The sequence below is a fragment of the Solanum lycopersicum genome, chromosome 7, assembly GCF_036512215.1.
Source record: "Solanum lycopersicum chromosome 7, SLM_r2.1".
In the NCBI taxonomy this organism is placed as follows: domain Eukaryota; kingdom Viridiplantae; phylum Streptophyta; class Magnoliopsida; order Solanales; family Solanaceae; genus Solanum; species Solanum lycopersicum.
Window position 1 is genome coordinate 63,549,944 of NC_090806.1, and position 22,636 is coordinate 63,572,579.

Sequence of the window (22,636 nt, forward strand, 5' to 3'; positions counted from 1 at the left end):
AGATTCACTTCACCAAATAAACAAGAACTATAGTTGAAAATGAAAGCAAATACTAGAAAAAACAATTAAAGTATTATAATTTGAAATAATCATTATTTATCGTTAGGAATTTCATTGCTTACTTGATCGGACAAGTACTAAAACAAGAAGCAATTTAAACTCAACTTGACAAGCAATGCAACACGCATAATCAAGAGTTGAGATTATAGTACCATATAGTCTGGGGCAGATCTAAGGGCCGAGGTTCTATTTTCAAATTCTACGTACACACTATATTTTTATTTTTCGAACCCTTTTAAATAAAAATCCTAAATTCGTAACTACATATAGTAGAACATATAGATCATTATATCCGTACTAAACACTTACAAAAAGAAAACAAGTAGAATAGAAGGAAGATAGGAGTGATAAACCAATAATTAGTTTGTCATATTATCGAGAATCATTAACATTTTCTTAAAATGTTGATGTATCAATGTATTAGGTGTTTGGATTCTTCACTCTTGATTCATGACAATTTAGGCAATGCACATGGTTGCCTAGCTTCTCTAACTCTTTAGGCAAGATGAATGTCCTCTTATTATTCAATGTCACCTAATAACTTACGTAAATGTACCTTCGATCATCTAATATACCAACACGACGAAGTATATATTGTTTATACAATTTAACTAGATCTTTTTTGTGTATAGGTGTATATATTATATGTATAGTGAATATATATTTAATATAAAGTAACGAATAGTAGAAGCAACGACTACTAACCACTTCTCGATCATATTTTCTTAGAATAAATAAATTATATCGTAATTTCAAGTTCCATGTATTAACCATATTCAAGGAAAAATTGGGAACTAGAAATTAGGTATATAACATTTTCTATAGTAATATTCTCATATTAGGCCCAAAACCTGAACAATAGACCCGTCCATATTGCAATAGGCCCATTATTGATCGTCCCTCCAAAACCCTAGCAAAATTCGACCCAGCCCAAACAGTACACAAAACCCTAGCTGCGTCAAATACTCAACCCCACCCTCATCCCAACCCCACCCCCTATATATACATCTCATCTCTATTGCTTTCTTCATCGTCTTCTGCTGGTTATCGGTAATGTTTGGATTTCTTCTTCCTATTTGCTATGGTTCATATCTTTTGAATTTTCAGTTTGTTTTTTCTGTATTCAATTCTTATTATGTGTGTGATGAGGAAGCAACTTTGTGGACTAGAGTTTCTGATCTGGGGATTAGACCCCCCATTTGGTTGAAGACAAACCCTTGGCTGTCTGAGCACACTTTGTTCTTCTTCATCTTCCTGTTTTTGTCTTTCTATAATCTCATGCTTTTGCTGCAGTTTCAACGATTAGGAGTTGCTTTGATAATACTTAGATCTGGCTTATGATGATAAAGTTAATTATCTTAGCGGATTTCAGTGAGATTTAATTATCAATGATCTGATTGTGTTACACACACTGAAGCCTTTCAATAACCACTTATTTACTCAAATTTATGATTTTTTTTCTTAATTGAATTCGTTTGTTGATGGAAAAGTATGCTGTGATGAGATTAAGCACCATAGGGTGTATTGGGCAGTGGAAGAAGGTTTAAAAGCCTTCTCCGTGAGCTTATTAATTAACGACTTCTCCTTCCACTGAGCATCATTTTTTCTATCAATTTTACATCTGTTTTTCTCTAATTTGATTGGTTGAATCTGTAATTTGTTTGTCACAGGTTCTTAATAGTTGGTTAATTAATGCGTCTATTTACCAATTCTGGGGGATTTTCAGTTCTTCTCGGTATAATGGCTCAGACGCAATATTGAAAGTGGTTATATCCTGATTGATGGACTTGTAATCAGTGCCATATTATCCTGGAAACGCTACTTAAATTTCCTTTAATCAATTTAATGTTTTTGTTTCACTAATTAGATTATGCATGTACTACTATGTGAATCACTAATTTTAAAATTAATCAACGAAATCTATTGTTCTTTTGAATGCATTATTTGAATTTATAACTGTGTGATGAGGAAGCAATTTTGTGGACTAGAGTTTCTGATCTGGGGATTTAGACCCCCATTGGTTGAAGACAAACCCTTGGCTGTCTGAGCACACCTGTTTTGATTGATTTTTGTAATTACTTCAATGATTTTCAATTTTTATTTGTCATGGCTTATGATGATTATTCTAATTATCTTAGCGGATTTCAGTGAGATTTAATTATCAATGATCTGATTTTGTTACACACACTGAGGCCCTTCAATATTTCTACATAAAATTCTTAACTAGATAATAATAATAATGCGTCTATTACCAATTCTGGGGGATGGTTAGTTCCTCTTGGCATAATGGCTCAGACGCAATATTGTGAGTGGTTATATCCTGATTGATGGACTTGTTATAGTAGTGCCATATTATCCTGGAAACGCTACTTACATTTCTAATTGATGGATCATATAAGAACTTTGACAACTTGTTGTCATTGCGCCTTTGATATGAATAATGCAGCTATAGAAAATGAAATTTGAATATGTAATCATATTATTTTTAAAATAGAATATTATGGACATTTGCTAGAAATGACAACTAAGTGAACCTTTTTTTATGTCATGGTGATGGCAACGGAAAATATGTACTCGAGGTAATGTAGGCTTTAGCAGTTACGCAAGGATTCTGTGATTTCAAAATTTAAAAATTGAACAAATTGGTTTCAACATAACTTAGTGCAATGCAACAAGTACTCCCTGTACATAATATTTACATTTTTGATGCTTGTAAAACTTTTTTTAGAAGGATGAATGAAAAGCATAAAAAAATTTACATGCTGTGTGAAAAAAAATAGTGGTACCGGAGAAGTGTCATATTATAGCTATTGGTTGGTAAATTTGCAACCGTGCAAAGTCTCAAATATGTGAATATGGATGAAGACCTGGAAACTACAAGGCAAACCTGGTATTGAACATGTTGGCTGAGAAGCAAAGTTGATTGCGAGTCGCATATGATCCCTAGAAGCAAAGTTGTTCCTTCCACCTTCAAACATTGGAATTCTTTTTGATCAGTTAGGATTAGATATCTCCCATATCACCCAAGATGAGTTACAAATCACTATGAGAGCGTAAAAGATTGTGGCTAAACAACGAACATTCAATATCAATCAACTTGAGAATGTGTACAACAGGAAATATTATGTAAAGAAGTGGTGCTCTACCAACACAGAGATGGTATACTGACCGAGAAAAGTTGGAGTGAGATAAAAAGAGTTGGGGCAAAATTTTGTACTATCTAAATTCAATCTGGCTTACCAGGGAATTTTGCAAAAACAATGATTCCCCATTTCCGACAGCAGTAGGACAGATCAGAGTTGAATGCATGACCTCAGCATCTAAACGTATATGAGCCAATGATGTTATTTCTTAATTGAAGTGTAAATGCCAGATATTATTGCCGACTGCAACTCCAAGTGTTGACAAGATTTTATGACAGAGATGGCACGTTTCTGTGAAGGAATTGTGAGTAGTTCATTAAGCTGTGGCAGCGGATTATAAACAAAAAATCATTCAAATCCAACTTGTCAGACTAAATATGCAGATAGGTAAGCCAAAAAACTGCTCCAATGCTTTGCAATGTACAGGAGAAATCATTAGTTCTATCTACATTTGCAACGACTTTTATTCACCTCAATGGGTTGTTTCCAGCTCTTCTTGATTCCTGGAAGGTGACCCTTCCCAACGACTGCTACAACAGAGTTGTGTTCACCGGCAACTCTTAGTAATGTAGATGACATGAACCTGTGGAAGGACAGATAGAGGCGGATTTCTAACATTTGTAATTCAGTATTTAGAACATCATCAAAAGTCGAAATAAGTGTCAGGTTCATTGTCATCCTTCAAAGATTCTGTTTTAAATGCCAGGAAGACCAAAATTACCATAAATCTCGTGTGTTTCAAGTAAATAAACAGAACAGTGAGCTCATTTGCATTTACAAAAGCTCACACAGTTAAATACTAGTAAATTGATGCGATGAAGAACTGATAAGCTGGAAATATATGTTAGCGAAGGACGCAACAAACACATCATGACATATTTCAATTAATACTGGTTTGTCTCACCCCAGAACCTACTCCTTGAGAGTGGTGCATGTAATCCATCATTATGTGATAAAAAATTGATACAAGAAGTCTGTCTTTTCCACTTTGCAAACTATTGACTTGACAGTGCTTACGCGTAACAACATAGGAAGGATGTCCTATTTTTATTGAAGCAACGTGTTAATTCAATTGACTGACTTAGCATACTCTATCACACTAATTTCCACTCTACCTTCCCAAGTTTTTCTTGTCGCAAAAATGGAAATTTATAAAATGCTTGTGAATAAATGATATGATATGCAATAACTGACAATTATACCAACACATTGAGATCAAGAGCTGCTTGAGAAATTTCTCTTCATCAGAAAAATTTAAAAAAAAAAAAGCACCACTGCAAAATAGGGAGAACACTGCGAACCTCATACACTTGTTGAGTACCAAATATTAAGGTATCCTTTCACTCCTAATAACACTTCCCATCGACCTTTACAGAGCGACTAACACCAATATATGTGAAGCTACCTTTCCCAAAAGCCTATAATAAAATGTATCCTCATACGATACATTATTAAACCAAAATAGGCCACCTCTAAACAAAATGCAGGTTCTATTAGTGCCAAACTACATGTAGAAAGCCAAATAGCTAGACACAACATACTTTTCGAATATGTTGAATAATTAATCAGATTATTTTCTGAGTTCTATTTTGAAGGGCTTACATCCAACAAGCTCTCTAAATCTAATATAACACTCTTCAGGACTTAATGACAAGTGTCTGGTTTTAGACATAAGCCAGATAAAGAAACCAAGTATTGCATACAACTAAGGCAGGCAGCATAACAAATTTGACCGTACAGACAAAAGGAGATGGAGTGGGGAAGAGAGGTAGGGCCAGAAGAGAATTTTAGTCACACGCTTAGTGGGATGTATTTAAGTTAGAGGCACTTACAGATCTCGCTCATGAACTAGAGTAGTCCAAAGAGTGGGGAAGCGCTTGCTCATTTCCTGAATTGCAAGAGTCAACATATCGACATCATCCATTTCCTTCAACTGCTCAACAGCAGAAGTTCAATACCATGTAAGTAACATCCTTTATTTGTCACAAATCCAATATGCAGAGACGGGCAATGCCAAAGAGTATTATCCAAGCATCCCTACCATCTTGTTGAGGTCTTCCGTGTTCGGTAAAAATAATGCTTGGAATAACAAGGAGGACAAGAATTTTGTTTTGTGCCAAAGCTGCATTTTTGCCCATGTTCTTCCCAATGTTATCTGTTCAAAAGATAGGTAACGTTTGAAAGGTTAACAACAACATTCCTAGTGAAATCCCACAAGTGGGGTTTGAAAGATACATGGTCAAAGGTGTTGAATATATATTTTTACCAAATGTTTATTTGCTTAAATTCCTTAAAATTATATATATACAAACTTTTTCTTGTAATTGTAATTTCTCCTCCTAGTAATTATAGTTTACTACACTTAGTATGAATATTATGCATGCTAATAATGGTGTAGGATTCCATAGTATAAAGGGTGCAAATGGTTGATTTTAAAATACAATGAGTGTGTATATGATCGAGTTGTATTACATGGTTGTCTAGAGTAATTTATCCAAAAATGAAAAATGAAAAAGCGATTCCACATTACAAGAAACAAGAAATTGAGCAGGAAATATAGTATGCTTTTGTCCTACTTGCAGAACTTGTAAAAACAGAAGAAAAAATTGTAGTACTGCAAGAGCAGTAAAGTATCAAGAAGCATTACATATCTTATTACAGCTCCAATCCCACTAGACAAGTACTACATCTTTTTTCTTGGATGAAGTAAATCTTTCATTACTAGCATCATGTAGATGCAAAAGATAGAACAAGGATATCAGAATTGAGCTCGCAAAAAATGGATATTAGCTCCATAAACAAAGGTGGCTATTCTAGAACTAGGGAGGACATACACTGCAAAAAGAATTCTGGGTTACCTACATGAGTTAAATAGAACCAACCAAAAAAAAATACAAGAAACATCTAACCTTAATAGAGTGATTTGGAGTTGAAAAATAATCAAAGCATGTTCTTTTTTTCTGTTTTTTTTGGGTCAATGATGAATATTTGATTTATTATGCAGAAGCAAAATGATACACAAGAAAGTATATTGAAAATACTTCCAAATATGTTCAGAATATAATTACAAAGAAAAGTAATTTTACAAGTCTTGATTGAAACAATAACGAACATATCTTGCAGTCTTTGGAAAAGCCAAATTATTGAGTTGGATGGCACGGATTACAAAACTGAACAGAAACTAGAATCTGGGACACAAATGATTTGTTGGAGAAAGCAGTTAGGAGAGATCATGGTAGTAATTAAGGTGTTGGGAATTTATTTATGGAAGAGATTATGCAATTTTTGCAGTTAACCAGTCTAGTATAAAAAAATATTAAATGAAACTAATTTAATTGTTTTCCAATTGAATTATCCACGGCAAGAGACCAGGAGACATAATGGAGCAATTCGGACTTTATTTTAGTTCTGATTTTCACTAAAAATAAAAAAAATAAACATCATTTTGACATGTTTTAAGTTTTGATATATTTTAATCATTCGTCCATCAGAGAATGCTATTCATTAACAAACCAGAAATTTAACTCAATATCTTAAAAAGCTTGAATTATCCAAAGCATCTTACTTGCACAGGACAGTCACCAAGTATCACCTTTCCCCCATACTTCATTGCTTCTTCATAGGCCACACGGAACTCACCCCCAGGTACAACTTCAAGCTGGTAGCAACCTAAAACATGAAGGAAATCCAACTAACAATTCATATGCCACCAAAAAGGGGAACCAAGAGACAGAGGGGACCAAGAGATGAAAGGCACTATTACTTTAGGAAGTAAAGTAGAATTTCAAAACTATGTATAATACATGTAGAGGCTAATGATACCTAAGCAATTAACCAGCTATAGAGTATCCCAAATGGATTTTGATTTTTCTTCCACATATCCACCATATCCCCCACAGTTGGTACCTGGCACAATTAGGATGGGAACATCAGAAGTTAACCAAAGAAGTGAAAGATGAAGACCAGCAATATAATCTCAGACTGCACATTGATTTGGGGAAACAAGGTTAAATTAGGAGGTATGGATGATCTCATTGTATCCTTGATGCCTAAACGTATGGCAGCAACACCCATCCTATGCTTTCTATTCTCCTGATCCTATACAAGGGACTACTTGATTTAAAGGGGATTCATATTTTGCAATCCCATGAAAAGAGTAGTCGCACCACATAAGAATTTGAGAAAAAGAACTGTCCTCTACTTCAGTCCCCAGACGATAAAATTCCTTTCAACGTCTACTGGCATTTACATGAATCATTTTTAGCTTTATTAAATCATAGTATATTTTACCGACAGGACCTCTTAGTTCTTCTACGCAGTATTTCTATCACTTTATTTAGCGAAACCATGGAAATTGATCCTTTATATGAGTCGATCCCATCCGTAAATCTTTGCTCATCCCCAACAATAAAATGAGTTTTACAAGAGAGCTCATCCTAAACTTTTCTATTTTGCCACATTTCAGTTCTGTTTCCATACACCTATTACCTATACTATAGGAACATAACACTGACTTTAAACAAATATTAAGATCCTCTTTCGCATGTACAACTCTTTTCCATAACATTCTTCCTTCGTGTATCTCCATCATCACTATTACTTGAACAGAAGAACTTGTTGTTGGCTTTTATATTACTGATCCAAGTTCCCCTTTATTCTTATTCTGGGGTATAGCCAACTTAGTCCAAAAATAAATAGGACATATTGAACTTGAGTTATGTCACTTCTTTAACTCTTAAACAGTATAAGAGTATCTTTATTATTTTGATAAATCAAGTTCATCTACTTAATAAAACACCAAAATTGTATCAAAGGTACTACATATAATCTTGTGACAAATATACTAGGTGATTTTTTCCCATCTGTCTGAATGGGCAGAGTTACGCAATACCTATGTAATTGGGAAGTAGTGGGCACCCGGTGGAATAGTCGAGTGTGTGAACCTTCGCCCAAACACCACTGTTATATATAAAAATGTATTGCATACAACTGATTGTTTCAACTATAATTATCAAACTAATACACAACAGCACGCTCGCTTTACACCCGAAAAAAAATACATGTATTGATTTTTTAAAATTAAAAAAAATAAAAATTATTTATTTTTAATAAAAACGACATATAAATTAAAACGAAAAAAATAACTTATAAGTCAAAAATTAAAAATATTTTAAACTTATTTTTAAACTTTTTGGCAAAAAAGTGAATACTTAAAACTTGTTTCCAAACATGTTCCAAAATTTAAAAATCCTTAAAAGTAAAAAACACATCAAAAATAAACTAATTCTAATACGCACTAAACCTTGATTAAGATTTATTGTGCCCTTACTTGTACGATTCGATTGGGATTTGTTTTCAACACGTGGCAACTGAAAGTGTTTACCTTGTGCCACGATACTGAAAAAAATAGCTTATAATTAAATTACAATTTAATCTCAAAAAATCTCAATAGTTCAATTAATTGATTACTTCCTCTTTATTGATAAAAGTTTTATTCTTCGCCGTATTATAATTCCCTCCTACGTTTCCTCTTCCTGAGTACACATCGATCGGTTTACTCCGATACTGTATTATCATAAACAAACTAAATCAATTTTATGGCTGGCGGATAAAAAAAAGAAAAATGAAGTGAGACAAGTAGCTCTATTAATTGTTCTAATTGCAGGCACCCTTTCAAGATAATGAAATAAAAAATGTATAACTTATATAAATGCCTGTAAAATTTAAATGACTTTCTTTTATAATTACATAAATTTCATACTTTTTAGACATTTCAGATACATAATTAAGGATCAGAATACATTATTGTTGATACATTATCAATCTGTTGCACTTACTGTAGGAAAGAAAGCTGTATCAATTTAACATCTCATAGTACCCATTTTTCACTAATTAAAGGGACTGAAAATTAAATTAAGATTCCACAAATTACGTTATTCCATTCAGAATTATTGTCAAGAATTCAAAATGCTATCATGTAACAATCCAAAAAAATCAAAAAATTAAATTTTTTCTTCTTGTTCATTGTTATATCTGTTTCCTAAAGATATTTGTCAAAATTTTGAAAAGCGGGATGAGTTATGAAGGATTGTATGGAATTGTTGTTGGACAAACGATTTCTTTTGTAAATCTTCAGGTTCATCGAATATATAATCGAAAATTTTGAGATTCTAAATTTTTCTTCAGTCATTGAAGATCTTTCCAATTTGATTCAAAATTGACAAAAATTTCGAATTTCAAAACTATTCTCCTAGTTCATTGAAGATTCTAAATCCATATTGTACATCAGTTACATGTTCCAAAATTGTGGTCATTTTCAAGAAGTTGCCTTTGATCTTTAACTAAGTTTCCTCTAGACATTTGGAGCATCCACATCTGAAACCATAGTCTGCGAGTAATGCCTGTCTCTCTTCAAAAGGAAGGTCCTCGTCGATATATGAAATAGTTATCTGCAGATATCAACACCTCGGAACTTATTAACCAGCGACTCTGAAAGTAAATTCTCCCAAGCACAATGAATTTGTAACTATAAACACAAGTTGAGAGCTTACCTCTTCTCCTTTGGCAATGGGTTGAAGAGCAATTATGGTTGCTTGGCCATCTCGATCCTAATAATGCAATATCAAACGTTCAGGATCGTCTTGTAAACAGGTTTCACAATTTATGAAAAATATATTACTGAGCAATTTGGAGCTGGTTTAAGCATAGTTTAACTATATCCAGCCAGATTTCACAAAATAATGATGAAGTAAAGGTTTCTTTATAGTGTTACATATGCAAGAATAACAACTTCCATTCCAGTGCAATTTCCTTCGGATATGTTTCCAGATAATGATTTGTCCATGAGTTCTCTACTTTCAAGAATGTCGGAGACGATGTGGTGAATTAGAGCCCTTAACCAAGTTGCAACGCCATACCTACTTGCAGAGAACTCACTACACTAGTCATTTATCTGCTTTACAGGTTTCATTCGTTGCCTGAAATCAAGTCTTCTATTGCCCTTCTTGTTCTTTCTTCCTAGTTAAGATGTTATTCCATTGAGAGAAAAGAATAGAAAGGAAGAATTTGCAGATATCGGAACATACCTCTTCTCGCTTAAAAGCTTTTGCATTAGGTCTGCAGGAATGGTTCATACAGCTTTGCAAGGGGAAAAACGCAGTACCTTTTATCAAAGATTGGTTGTGATTATGATTCAGATATATACACATAAAACTAGGTAGAACCAGAATTGGAAAAGTAAAGAGACACCACTTAGACACACAACTTCTTTTAAAAATTCCCAGCAGCTACTTGTGTCTTTTCCAAGAACTGATTATTCTATAAAGCAATGAATATTGTACAACACTTCCAAATCAATAAAAACAGAGAAAATCGGGTTTCATATTCTTTAGCACTACAGAAGGTAGCAAAGATGTGCCATTGAATTAAACATGCCTTGTCAACTTCTGCATTAGTTGAAATGCTAGCAGCAAAAGTTTACCCCTTCTGCAAGATAACTTCTAAGATTGCCTATGGTATATAAAGGAGAACTGTCTCTTGCAGAATTTGAAAGCAATGCACTACTCAACAACCAATGAAGTTAAGAGAAAATGCATCCTATCAGCTAAATGCAAGAACCACATACAAAGTCCCCAGCCATGATATCTCCTTTTTAAATATAACTCAGAAATTTTAAGCTTGTAGTCACAGATCCATATTGTATCCACCCCTAACACCATATATCTATTGCCAACTAGAACTTTGTCCTAAGAAACCTTGAACCTGGCGTGTATGTGTGTGTGTGTAGGAGTTTAAATCATCCTTGATATTCACGTCACACATCATAGTATACCTTGACAACAAATTGAATAGTCATCACCAAGAGCATCTAGGATAGGCTTTGTAGTTTGCTCAACCTCTCCCTGCCAATTTATCATAAAAGTAATGCTGTCAAATTTCTGCATGCTAGCAAGCTTCACAAGCACATAAAGGACTCGGTTTTAACCTTTTCAGAGAGAGGAAGATCATCAATATACAGAAAGTAATCCTCCACTGGTGACTCTACCACCAAATCACTATTAACAAGCAAAGATTTTAATTAAGTTCACAGCAGCAACATATAACATAAGAATAAACTAAGAACAGAATAACATAGAGTAAAAATAGCAGCATGCCAGGGGAAATGTACAAGTCAAAAATCAAATGCGCCAAGCTCATCATCAAAATAATGTCCACTTTTGAGAAGGAGTAAATTATCAATATCAAAATATTATCTGCAGATGGCTCATATGCTTCTCACCCCTGCTTTAAATTGTTCTAGCCCTAATGATTTCAAAGAATATGTTATGCAACAAGGGACTCTCCTGCCATAGTAGTAAATTTGCCAACTCAAATTAGGACATTCATTTGGGAAGAGGTAATTTATTTTGCATGCGATTTGCAGAAGAAGGCAAAAGATCATCAGATTTATTGCACGCGTACTGGAAATAAAACTAAGGTAGTTTATCTATCATATACTTACAGGTTATTCAGCTCAAACATGCCAATGATATTGCCATATATTTCAAGCGAGAATACTGGTAAGAGTCAAGGAATCCATCTTGAACCACATTCATACCAAAAATTACTACAAATAAGAGGAGCAGTCAATTGATTCAAAAGTAATTAGGATACATGGCTGGCATTCCTCATCAAAGATAGCCTCCTTGAGAAGCTGCAGAGACTGGATAATTCAAACTGATAAATCAAATTTCAGTATAAAAATACAACAAGCAATTCATGCAGATAAATATAAAACAAAATACACAGGTATGGAGGGTCACATATAAAGCAGCAAGAGAGCACATAATTTTGACAAATGCGCTTAAACTTAACTCCTAAGCAAGACTTATTCCAATTATCTCGCTACATTAAGACTACAGTGTTGTTATATCCTTGGAAAGAAGTTGAGTAACAGTTTCAGATTAGGCGATAACACAGTGTACTCCAGGCAACATCAGAACAGTATTGATTCTTAGGAGAAAACTGATGATGCATGAGATAATCAAAATGGAAATTCATTAATGTGGTTTTAGCTTATGACTGTTTGTTCTTTATAACTTGCACATTTAATTTGATCGATGTTTGTAGCATGCAACTTCCACATCGATTACAGCAGGAATAGTAGGCTCCATTATGTTCTGGAAGAAAAAACCAATTTATTCTTACCATGTAAATAACGATTAGGGGAAAAGGTTCTTCCTGCTTGAAGCTGGTCCTTAAGAAGACCAAATATGGAAGGAAGATCATAAAAGAGGAGAGTTTTTTTCTTCTGAATCTTATAAAAGAGGAGAGTTTTTTTCTTCTGAATCTTATAAAAGAGGAGAGTTGCAACGCGCTCATCTATTTCAGCCAAAATAGAAGAGAAGTAAACCCTTTTTTGGTCTAATAATAGAGTCCACTTGCAGAGCCCAAGGAGGGACAATTTAACAAGTTCAACAGATGATTGATGACAAGTGAAAAAACTACTCCTATGCAGCTGAAGCTGACAAACTATAGATACTTCAGCAGATTGAAGTGATGGTGGAAAACGCAAGCAGGTTACATCGGAACCAAGGATTACCGTTAATGCCAGCTCCTTTATTTGCATTCGGAATGAAGCTTCATCAGAACCATCAACATCAGCTGGTAAAGCAATGCAATCCCACCACCTATACAAAAAGTCACTTTAAACTACAAGAGAAACTTGACAAATAGAATAATCATGCATCAGCCTGGCACAGAAGCCCGATACTCCACATACGAAGATTTTACTATTTCGTAAAAAAAGAAAATTAAAAAAGTTCAGGTTTAGAAAGTTCAGCTCTGAGTAATATTTATATTGTAGTCAAATTTGTCATACTTGACACCACAAAATTTCAAGTTATTTGTTCTAGGGGAAAATGCAGGAACCTTAAAAGACAAATAATCATGACTTGGAGGATACTAACAGTGATGAGCCTATAAGCTCCAAGTCATGATTATTAGGGCAACAAATGTAAAAGCTTAACTAGAGAGGAAAAGCTATAACTTATTTTATATTAGGTCGCAATAAGAAGTAATATTGCTTCTTTATTCAAGATGAAATTAGGGCAACAAATGTAAAAGCTATAACTTATTTTATATTAGGTCGCAACAAAAGCTATAACTTATTTTATATTAGGTCGCAATAAGAAGTAATATTGCTTCTTTATTCAAGATGGCATAGTATTTTGTAGGATATCAAAACAAAAGTTAAGCAATTTCAAGATGCATCAAGTTTGTAAATTAAGTCAACAACTAAGATATGGACACAACACAAACTTGAATGCCAAGAAGACTAAAATAGTCAATGGTTTCGTTACCAAATATGATTGATCTATCAAGAGACTAGACAAAATTTTGAGTTATTTTAAATTTCCAATATTTTTTTTCAATGTTATCTTCAGAGTGAGGATACTATATGAGTCAAATTTTTAAATAAAGTGGTCCCTGAAGTGGATTGAGATATGACTCATTCCACATTTCCTTTCTTGGGGAATATCCTGCAAGTTCTACAATCAAGCAGCTAGCCAGCACCATGCGGATGTAATTCAGGAAAGACAATATATGATACTAATAATTTGGCAAGCATATGCACTTTCTTGTGAGAGCATAAGTTTTTCTTCAACCGGGTTAAAAGTCAGTTTATAGCAACTTGTGAAGAGTAATTAAGTACCTTCGTTTGTAGCCCATGGACACGGGCTTCCATGCCTCCCCCAGTAAAGAAAAATCAATACTTTCTGAAATAACCTGCTTCCCTTTTCCCTCATGACGACTTTCTTTCAAATTCTTATGTCTCAAAATGGTGAAAGAAATAACCTATTAAAAAAAAAAAAAATTGTTTGCAAGGAATTGCTTACATGTCGCAAGACATACAAACACAGAGACTTGTGTCTTTGCATATGCACCTCACTTAACCTAAGAAGAATTGCAGTTTGACATGAAAATAAAAGAGATGAAAGACATTAGAAAATAGGAAATGAACTATTTTTCAAAATTCTTTGCAGTTTGGCAGGAAAAGTGAAAAAGGGAAAGAGGCAAGTTGCATCAAGAAAAGAAAAGGACTTACCTTTGCTGCAAGAAGGAAAATGTCATTTGTATCTGGCAGAAGAAACCAGAAAAGGAAATAGCTTGAATAACAAGATAAATAGGTAGGTGAGTTATGAACTAAGACTACCATAATAGATAGCAAACACATTAGAACCTTACCATTAGCATGTTCTATAAATTTCTGAAGCGCCTTTGTGCTTAATGACTTTGACCCCTCCCCCGTGCACAGCAAAGAATGAAAAGACTCCCAATCAGCCTCTGCACAAGATTTGCTGCCAAAAAAATTTAAAAAGGTTAGCAAAGTATTCAGTCATAATTATGGTCAAGTAAATTAAGAGAAGAGTCATACAATCATACTATGAGAAGCATAAAATGGTAAAATAAGTTCATCTCACGGGAGAGGTGTCCAATATCTAACGCTAATTAACTTTTTGAATAGCAGAAGGATATGACCACAGAAAATGTACCACCAAGATTTGTTCATCTGTTTTCTCATTTAGAGTTAATAGTTCGATATTCTAATTTTAGCAGCTCAAGCAGACTCTTAGAAATACATGTTTATATGGCTATACCAGCCACCTCATGTACTCTCTGAATAGCTGCAAGCCTGCAACAAAATGAAGGTATCTCGAAGAAGGCTTTTAGGTTTATTCCTAGATGGTAGAAAGGCTGCTCAAGAAGCTGAAACCCTGCACAATTCATCTAGAAAAATGCGGGGTGTTCCTTCATGTACCCAATAAAATGGATAAGATTCAAACAAAATGAAGATAGAAAAACCCTTCGATTGGAATAAGAAGATAGCATTATGATGTTGAAAGGATCCTATTCAGCATGACTAGAAATGTGTCAGAAGCTGCTTATGTCATGTTATGCAGTCTCATTGTCTTGTTACTGTTAATACGGTAGAAAATAAATTTTGGATGTTTTGCATTATTGAATGAATTTTTTTTATGTATAGAAAAGAGCAGAATGTTTACCTGCAATAGTAGTTCTCTTTACATCCACCTGGACAAGAAACAATTGGAGGCATTGAGAATTTCTCAGAATATGGTAGTCGCATCTCGCCATTAAACAATGACTCGACCACATCCTTAGGGAGAGAAATTTTATCTTTTGAAGGGCTAGAAGCACATTCTCCAGAGACCTGCTGATCTTCTACATCAGAATCATCTTCACCAACAGATGAATCAGAGTTATAACAATCTTTTTGCATATGACACTCATCGATAGGGGAGACTCCCAGCTGTTCTAAATATAGCTTCCTCCCAATTTGAAGCTCTATAGACCCAACAAAGCAGAAACAATAACTACATACCAAGCAGTCTACCTGCCACATGCAAAAGATCAAGGTGAAGCATGTCCACCAAGAGAAAATTGAAAAAATACAAAAAAAAAAAAAGGTCAGATGATTACTGTGAGGAAGAAAATGACACTGTGCCAGTAGTTCCATCAGCAATACCTTATTTGAAGGATGTTGGGCACCAGCAAGCATTTGATCCTTCAAGACAAGGTCCTCTTCTTTGAAATCCGTCTCAGCATAAACCCCTATGATCCCACAAATCTCAATATAGTGCTGATTAATTAATAAAACCCATGAAAAGAACCGAACTTTAGTACAAACTCGTTTGGGGTAAGCAAACCCGCATTTCAAAATTCCCTAACAAGTGGTTAAGCAAACCCACACTTCGAGATTCCTCATCAAGTTATTAACTTTAGTTTCATGTCACAACATTAGACAATCAATCAATCAAATATGCCACAATACAAAACTACTCCCGGTGGCTCCATAATCCATATCTAATCAGCAGTCGTGTTCATAAACACAAAGCGTCTCAACTCGCAATGAAATTTCGAAAGAATTACCTTTTCCATAACGTGGAGTAGGTTTAACTTTGATGCCATCGCATTGTCTAGTGGCTAAAAGCTCTTCAAAATACTTCTGTGAACATTCATCAAACAGTTAATAGACTAAAGGATAACTCCAACAAACAAAAAAGAGAAAAGAGTTTATGCCTGGACTTCTAGTGGAGGTGGCGGCTTGAGAAGTGCGGCAATCTGGTCTGAGTATTGTGCATCAATTGGGCAAATTATTTCCATTGATTAGAATTACAACTCCGGCGAAGAATTGTAGAAAAACAGCGTCCCTTTTAGCTGCTGCAAATGCTTTGGCGGCGTTTCCTCTTTAAACTGTTCACTTTTTTTCCAACTAAGAGCAGGCTTCCTTTTTAATATTTTGGAATTTGTGGGTATCAACTTCCGCTTAAATTTACTCCCTTCGTCAAATATTATTTGTCATAGCTTTAAACTATAAAAATTTTAATTAATATTTTTAAATGTATCTTTTTATTATATTTATATGTAAATAATATAATTTTTATATAGTTTTTAAATATTTAATTTTTTATTTAAAATAACAAATTAATGTAATCTAATTTAACTTTGAAAATTAGTCAAATTAACTTTTGAAAAGTAAAACATGATAAATGAGTGAACAGAGGGAGTATCTTTTTGTCAATTTTTTGGTTAATCGTAAAAAAGAAAAATCAGAATCTGACTAAATTCGAATCGCACACTGCAGAGCCTATTTGAGATGACGCTTCCAATAAGATTTTTTCCATATCCAGGGCTCAAACCCAAAAACTCTTGTTAAAGCACCACAATCCATATTGGTCTCTTTTCATTATGTCCTCTTAATTATGTGTGTTTTTCTTTTAGCTGATTTGATATTGATCTATTACGTATGGACTATCTTTTGAAAATAGTCTCTTTTTTTTTTTAATTTCACAAGTTAAAAAGTAAGATCTACGTATAGTCTATCCTTTTCAAACCTTATACTACATTGAGTTTGTTGTTGGTGTTGATTCAATGTGAAGATGGATTAAATGGATAGATTACTCTTATTTGGGGATTATCAGATTATTACTTGTAGAAATTGGAGTAAAAATGAAATCACTCAAATATGATGTAATCATACAAATTCAACATCTTGTTCTACATTTGAGAAAAAAGAACTGCATCAACGGTTTTATTTCTAGGCTTCAGTAAGTAAATCGAGAAATCATTCCATCTCGAATGTTAAGAATATGTTCTCGTAAAATCTTGCTCCAATCTAACTTAGCTGATGATAGCAGTTAAAATAAAACAGAATTCTTACGAGTTATCATTTTGTGCTATCAATAGGGGATCAACGAGGCTTTCGACGTAGATTTCTGCAGCAAAACATTCCTCAAAGTGATCAACAGCCTCTAATTGTCTAGTTGAACAATCATATATCATGATAACCGGAGGAAGCAAGAGTAAAAATAATTCACCCTTATTTGACTGGCAAGAAGGTACAGAGAAAATAGACGAAAAAAATATGAACTCCCCAAGATCTTTTGGATGATCGATGGTGAAAATCTTTGTCCACGACACTTCTACTCCAGAATGCTTCATAATCCATACATCCGAATTAGTTACTTCGTGACAGTTAAGACAAAGCACAGAAAGATCATTTCCGAACACTCCTAGTGCCAAAGGATAGATGCCTTCTCCATAACTAGTCGGAAGCATCAAGCTTTTCCATGTTTCGTCTGCTAAATCAAGAGAAATGATGTTGCATATATTGAACGTATTAATGTCAGCAGATAAAGCCCAATAAAGCTTCCCATCCACGAATTTACCTGGAGAATTTATCAAAAAGTTGCCCTGGAACTTATCAATTGTTCTCCAAGAATCGGTCCTCAAACTATAAATGTTGACTACAGTGTCATATGAACCACCATCATCGTAAATACATTGAACAACTACTACTTTGTAATCGTCATGTGACTCATCATATCCAAAACCATAGTTGAGATAATAAGAGCAACCCCTCCTCAAATTAGCTTCAAATGTAGGCATTTTCTTACATTTCCGAATTGTGGGGTTCCATAAGACTGGTTCCTCTATCTTACTGTACATACAAATCAATCCATTGACAGAACCCACAATCTTAGTATAAGTATTGGGGTTTTCCATGGGAGAATCCATGTTAAATAGCTCAATTCTTTGTTCTTTGCGGAACAAGGGAGGGAGAGGACTTACCTTGAAATTGCCTGTTGAGTCTTGAAAAATGACCCTATCATTGCTGCATTCTTTGTCATTAGCTGTTAATTTCACATGAGTCTTTACTAACTTACGGCTAGAGATTAGCCGAAGCCATGGTTTTGAAACGCCCATGAATTTCAACATGGATTTTGGGGGCACCTTTAAGAGGATCGCCATTATGACTCCTTTCGGAAGAATCTTAATCTTCTTTTTTGTGACTACTTCTGTCAACGTGATCTTTGTGGCAAAGCTGATCAGGTAAAGAAGTATAAAGGAATGAGAAGGTACAAACTGGTTTGACTCGGCCAATGAAACTTATAGAGAAAGGAAAACGGCTAATGGATTCTCTTTGTGATAATTCCAAAGCCATGGCTGAGATCCCCAAGCTATATGGCGAAGAGATTGATGGTTTTGGAGGGAAATGGTTAGTGAAAACAACATCTTTCATATTTTTCTCAAATCATTTTCTGGATTTTGAACCGTAAATGATTACATCAAAAATATAAAAAACGAAATAACATCACATCTAGACTACTGATAATATCAGGCTATGGAACACAAATTTGGCAGTTGTAGAGGAGGATTCTGATTGTTGTGATTCTACTTTCACAAGCAGTTGCATGGTGTAGTCCTCTTTGGGGTTTGCGCTAGGTTTTGGTGGGGGATCAAAATTAGAAGATATCTTGGGATTTGGGGAAGATGAGTTTGATGGCTGTTCTGTATTTTGGGGCTGTACTTAGAATTTGATGAATACACTGTATTGACCTGACTTTGATGATAGCTATTGGTATTTGTGGCTATGGCTTCTTCAAAAACTTTCAAGAATTGAGGAGGGATTGTTACGAAACAGACAAACCATGGTCTTTTTGTCAAGATCCAGCAACATTTCGTTTTGATTGTTGTTGGCAATGGTATCCATGGTAGACATGGTGAAACAGAGATTTGCTGGTGGTTGGATTTCCCTTCTGCCGCCTTGGCTCGAGCACCCATGCATATAAGCATTGGCAAAAACAGCAAGTAAACCCAGAGGGCAATTTGGGGGTGGGGGGGGGGGGGTGAACTCCAGGAACCCATAGATAGAATAGTAATTCCAAGAATCTTTTATAGCAATTTTCTGCAAAGTAAAAGCTTCATTCAGCTTCCCATTGTGGGAACCTGTTGATCTATCATAATATATTGGAGCCTATACAGAGTTCTATACAACAAAGCTAACAAAGCAAGAATTGCCAGAATGGTGCTATGGAAGGGTAAACCGGCACCATGTGAACCTGTATTTAACATCTTCCACCAGATACGTATACAGTGTTACACTGATCTCATATTTTTCCCAAACACAACATGTCATGTCGAAAGTCCTTCCTCATGTTCGTTATGTGTAACATTTTCAGCTTGAGGAATTATTGTTCCTTCCCACCTATGTCGATAGAAAGACAGTAGCAAACTCTACTGCAAGACACTGGTTTGGGTCTGAATGTATAACCATGTGCGACCAACTGCAATACAGCTAATCTTTCTCCTCTACCTCATGTGGAGGATTGCTTGAGAAGCACAAACTTTTCAGCCTCTTCATAGTGACCAACATGATGTAGAAGGTTAATGATGCTAGTATAATGGTCTTCGGATGCCTTTATCTTATATTTTCGTGTCATCATGGTGAAGAATTGACAGCCCTCGTCAGCAAATCCAGCTTTCTCACAAATAGAAAGAACAACTTTAAAAGTAAAATGGTTTGGGTTAAAGCCCTTCGATATCATCTGCTTAAACTCGTTTATTGCTGCTCCGTATTGGCCACTTAAGCCATAAGCCTCTATAATAGCAGTCCATGTCATAGATCCTTTTATAGGTATTATATCAAAGGACAACCTAGATTTATCAATTGCACCACAACTCCCATACATCTTCACAAGTTCTGCAGAAACAAAAGGTACAGATGCTATATCTTTCTTCAGAATCTGACCATGTATTTCTCTCCCGAGTTTCAAAAGTCTTAATTTTCCACAAACACCTAAAATCCTTCCCATAGCAACAGAATCTGCTCGGTGCTTTGACAACTGCATTGATCGGAAAACACCAAGTGCTTCCTCAAGACACCCAGAGTCAATATATGAATCCATCATGGCTGTCCATGATATAACATTTCTCTTCGCCATACTATCAAAAACTCTAGATGAATATTGAAGCAAACCACACTTTGAGTACATCATCATTAGACACGTACTTACAGATGTGTTTGGCAAAAAACCATTTTTCACTGCATAAGCATGAATCTCTTTCCCATACTTTAATTCTTTCAGTTTCCCACAAACAGGGAGAACGGTGGCAACAGTTACAAGATCAGGTTTAAAACCTTCTTGCTGCATCCACAAAATTGATCTCAAAGCCTGTTCAAGTCTCCCATTTAAAATGTAACCCGAAATGAGAGCAGTCCAAGATATCGCATTCCTCTCTTTTGACCTATAGAACACCTTTCTTCCTGCTATAATATCACCACACTTGGAATACATATCAACTAAGCCTGACTGAATGAACAACTGCTTCGAATATTCCTTCGTCTTGATCACATAAGCATGTACCTCCTTGCCAAGTTTGCTTGCTCGTGCTTCTCCAATAACCGGAAGGATAGTAGTCAGGATAACAGAATTCACCTCTAGTCCCTCCCTTATCATCAATCTAGTATACTCCAGTGCCTCCCTTTGCCGCTTATTATGAGCAAAACCAGCTATAATCGCACCCCACATAACTACATCCCTCTCCTCAACTTCCTCAAACACGCGATGTGCAAGCCTAACCTTACCGCACTTGAAATACATGTCAATCAAACTAGTCCTAACAATATCACTTCCTAAAAATCCATTCTTGATCAAAAGCCCATGTGTCTTCAAACCTTGAAAAAGTGCACTAGCACCCGCAAAACTCTTAATCAAACAAGAGAAACTATACACATTCAGTTCCACCCCCAATCCCCTCATATCCGAAAACGTACCCAAAACCTCACCATACTTACTCCCACCCAATACCACATTTCCCCTAAGCAACGCATTCCACGGGTACACACTTCTCACAGGCATTTTATCAAACACCTTCTTCGCATCTTCAATCGACCCACAAGCAGCATACATATTAACAACCTTAGTCTGTAAAAACTCATTATTCTCAAGCCCATTAATTATTACATGGGTATGCACAATTTTCGCAGAAGTTAAAGATTTCAAACGAACACAAGCAGCAATAAGTGAAGCAAATGTAGTGGGGTTTACAGGAATACCACGATGGTCCAAGTAATCCAGTATGGTAAGTGCTTCTTTAAGCTTGTTTTGGTGAGCGAATCTCTGAATATCTTTGTAAATGGCATGTGGGTTCTTTGTGTGAACTGATAATAAGTTGCGCAAATTGTTGTGTTTTGGGTATTTTGATGGTTCTTTAATGTGACGGGAAAAACTGAGATTATGTGCATGATGATTTGCACGGGAAGAGGGACGATCTTGGGTGTCTCGAGGAGGTTCAAGATTGGTTTTTGATGGGAGCGGAATGAGATTGCAGCTGATCATTGATTCAGTAGAACTCAGTTTAGAGATGTGTGGAACTCTGAATACTGAAATGAAGATAAGTTTTTGGTTTACCGTTTTAAAATGATATCAACATTCTCGTTGCTAGTGGTTTAAAATAGTTCAAAAATTGTTTTGACTTTGATCGAGCCACGCACAAATAAGTACGTTAGTAGGACGTATTTATACTTAAAAATTGAAAGGCTAACTAAAATTATAAAAATATTTCATAAAGATCTTTATGTCCTTCGGCATTTAGCTATCGTATTTATTTTTCTTGTTACTGATCATATGTATTGAACCATTTTTGAAATTAAACACACTGTAAAAGATCTTTTAGATCCACATATTCCTATGGGGGACGATTGGGACGTGGGCATAAGGATCTGTATGACACAATCAATAATTCGTTTCATTTTCAATTAGGTCTTGCTCTAGCTTCTTAAAGGATTATTACTTCTTTGGCAGCTCAAACACATGTACTCTTTACCTGCAAGCTAGTTTTGTTTTTATTACAAGAACATGGTTCTTGGCATCTTCTTTCCTGGGATCAAGAATTTTGATGTAAATTTTGTAGTAGAATTGAACGACACAAGATGGTATCTTGATTTTGTAGTTTGACTTACGTGCAGTGCTCACCTCCGTTTGTTTTGACGCAATAATAACAAATTGTTTTTTTAAAAATTTTATATAGATTAAGATTAAACTAATCAATTTTCGGAATACATTAAAGATAATATGCATCATGTATTT

At 34.9% G+C, this 22,636-nt stretch overlaps 3 protein-coding genes, 2 long non-coding RNA genes and 7 other non-coding genes across 13 annotated transcripts; 8 read left to right on the forward strand and 4 right to left on the reverse strand.

The window, feature by feature from the left end:
• Window positions 1–996: 996 nt before the first annotated feature.
• Window positions 997–1,996, forward strand: LOC104648398 (uncharacterized). The gene is made up of 2 exons (XR_742399.4): window positions 997–1,110; window positions 1,731–1,996. It is a non-coding gene; the product is annotated as an uncharacterized lncRNA (long non-coding RNA).
• LOC112941954 (small nucleolar RNA Z157/R69/R10) lies at window positions 1,196–1,297 on the forward strand. Its single transcript, XR_003247613.1, has one exon. It is a non-coding gene; the product is annotated as a small nucleolar RNA Z157/R69/R10 (small nucleolar RNA).
• Window positions 1,392–1,480, forward strand: LOC112941959 (small nucleolar RNA R11/Z151). The gene has a single exon (XR_003247618.1). It is a non-coding gene; the product is annotated as a small nucleolar RNA R11/Z151 (small nucleolar RNA).
• Window positions 1,551–1,659, forward strand: LOC112941962 (small nucleolar RNA Z152/R70/R12). Its single transcript, XR_003247621.1, has one exon. It is a non-coding gene; the product is annotated as a small nucleolar RNA Z152/R70/R12 (small nucleolar RNA).
• On the forward strand, window positions 1,765–1,890 carry LOC112941916 (small nucleolar RNA snoR80). The gene has a single exon (XR_003247565.1). It is a non-coding gene; the product is annotated as a small nucleolar RNA snoR80 (small nucleolar RNA).
• Window positions 1,997–2,014: 18 nt separating the features above from the next.
• Window positions 2,015–2,115, forward strand: LOC112941955 (small nucleolar RNA Z157/R69/R10). The gene has a single exon (XR_003247614.1). It is a non-coding gene; the product is annotated as a small nucleolar RNA Z157/R69/R10 (small nucleolar RNA).
• A 52-nt stretch (window positions 2,116–2,167) lies between these two features.
• Window positions 2,168–2,256, forward strand: LOC112941960 (small nucleolar RNA R11/Z151). The gene has a single exon (XR_003247619.1). It is a non-coding gene; the product is annotated as a small nucleolar RNA R11/Z151 (small nucleolar RNA).
• A 54-nt stretch (window positions 2,257–2,310) lies between these two features.
• On the forward strand, window positions 2,311–2,438 carry LOC112941917 (small nucleolar RNA snoR80). Its single transcript, XR_003247566.1, has one exon. It is a non-coding gene; the product is annotated as a small nucleolar RNA snoR80 (small nucleolar RNA).
• A 2,811-nt stretch (window positions 2,439–5,249) lies between these two features.
• On the reverse strand, window positions 5,250–7,136 carry LOC101248121 (uncharacterized). Its single transcript, XR_011210888.1, has 3 exons — window positions 7,026–7,136; window positions 6,769–6,872; window positions 5,250–5,358 (listed from the first exon to the last, which is right to left on the reverse strand). It is a non-coding gene; the product is annotated as an uncharacterized lncRNA (long non-coding RNA).
• A 2,183-nt stretch (window positions 7,137–9,319) lies between these two features.
• Window positions 9,320–16,500, reverse strand: LOC101249101 (histone-lysine N-methyltransferase ATXR2). Of its 2 annotated transcripts, none has more exons than XR_011210887.1 (15): window positions 16,284–16,499; window positions 16,134–16,209; window positions 15,730–15,815; window positions 15,248–15,597; window positions 14,430–14,542; window positions 14,290–14,321; window positions 13,897–14,039; window positions 12,784–12,871; window positions 11,856–11,904; window positions 11,704–11,758; window positions 11,188–11,257; window positions 11,035–11,104; window positions 10,289–10,365; window positions 9,755–10,220; window positions 9,320–9,652 (listed from the first exon to the last, which is right to left on the reverse strand). XR_011210887.1 is itself a non-coding variant. In XM_004243407.5 (15 exons), exons 1-15 carry the CDS (start codon window positions 16,365–16,367, stop codon window positions 9,545–9,547), a joined length of 1,458 nt encoding a protein of 485 aa, XP_004243455.1. In that variant the 5' UTR covers window positions 16,368–16,500; the 3' UTR covers window positions 9,320–9,544. The 2 variants fall into 2 exon arrangements, 1 of the variants encoding a protein (XP_004243455.1); XM_004243407.5 differs by having other exon boundaries at window positions 9,755–9,811; window positions 16,284–16,500.
• Window positions 16,501–17,214: 714 nt separating this feature from the next.
• On the reverse strand, window positions 17,215–18,776 carry LOC101247840 (F-box/kelch-repeat protein At3g23880-like). Its single transcript, XM_010325507.4, has one exon. The coding sequence runs from the start codon at window positions 18,513–18,515 to the stop codon at window positions 17,421–17,423; it is 1,095 nt and encodes a 364-aa protein (XP_010323809.1). The 5' UTR covers window positions 18,516–18,776; the 3' UTR covers window positions 17,215–17,420.
• Window positions 18,777–19,415: 639 nt separating this feature from the next.
• LOC101249382 (pentatricopeptide repeat-containing protein At1g71460, chloroplastic) lies at window positions 19,416–22,570 on the reverse strand. The gene has a single exon (XM_004243408.5). The coding sequence runs from the start codon at window positions 21,884–21,886 to the stop codon at window positions 19,862–19,864; it is 2,025 nt and encodes a 674-aa protein (XP_004243456.1). The 5' UTR covers window positions 21,887–22,570; the 3' UTR covers window positions 19,416–19,861.
• Window positions 22,571–22,636: the final 66 nt, after the last annotated feature.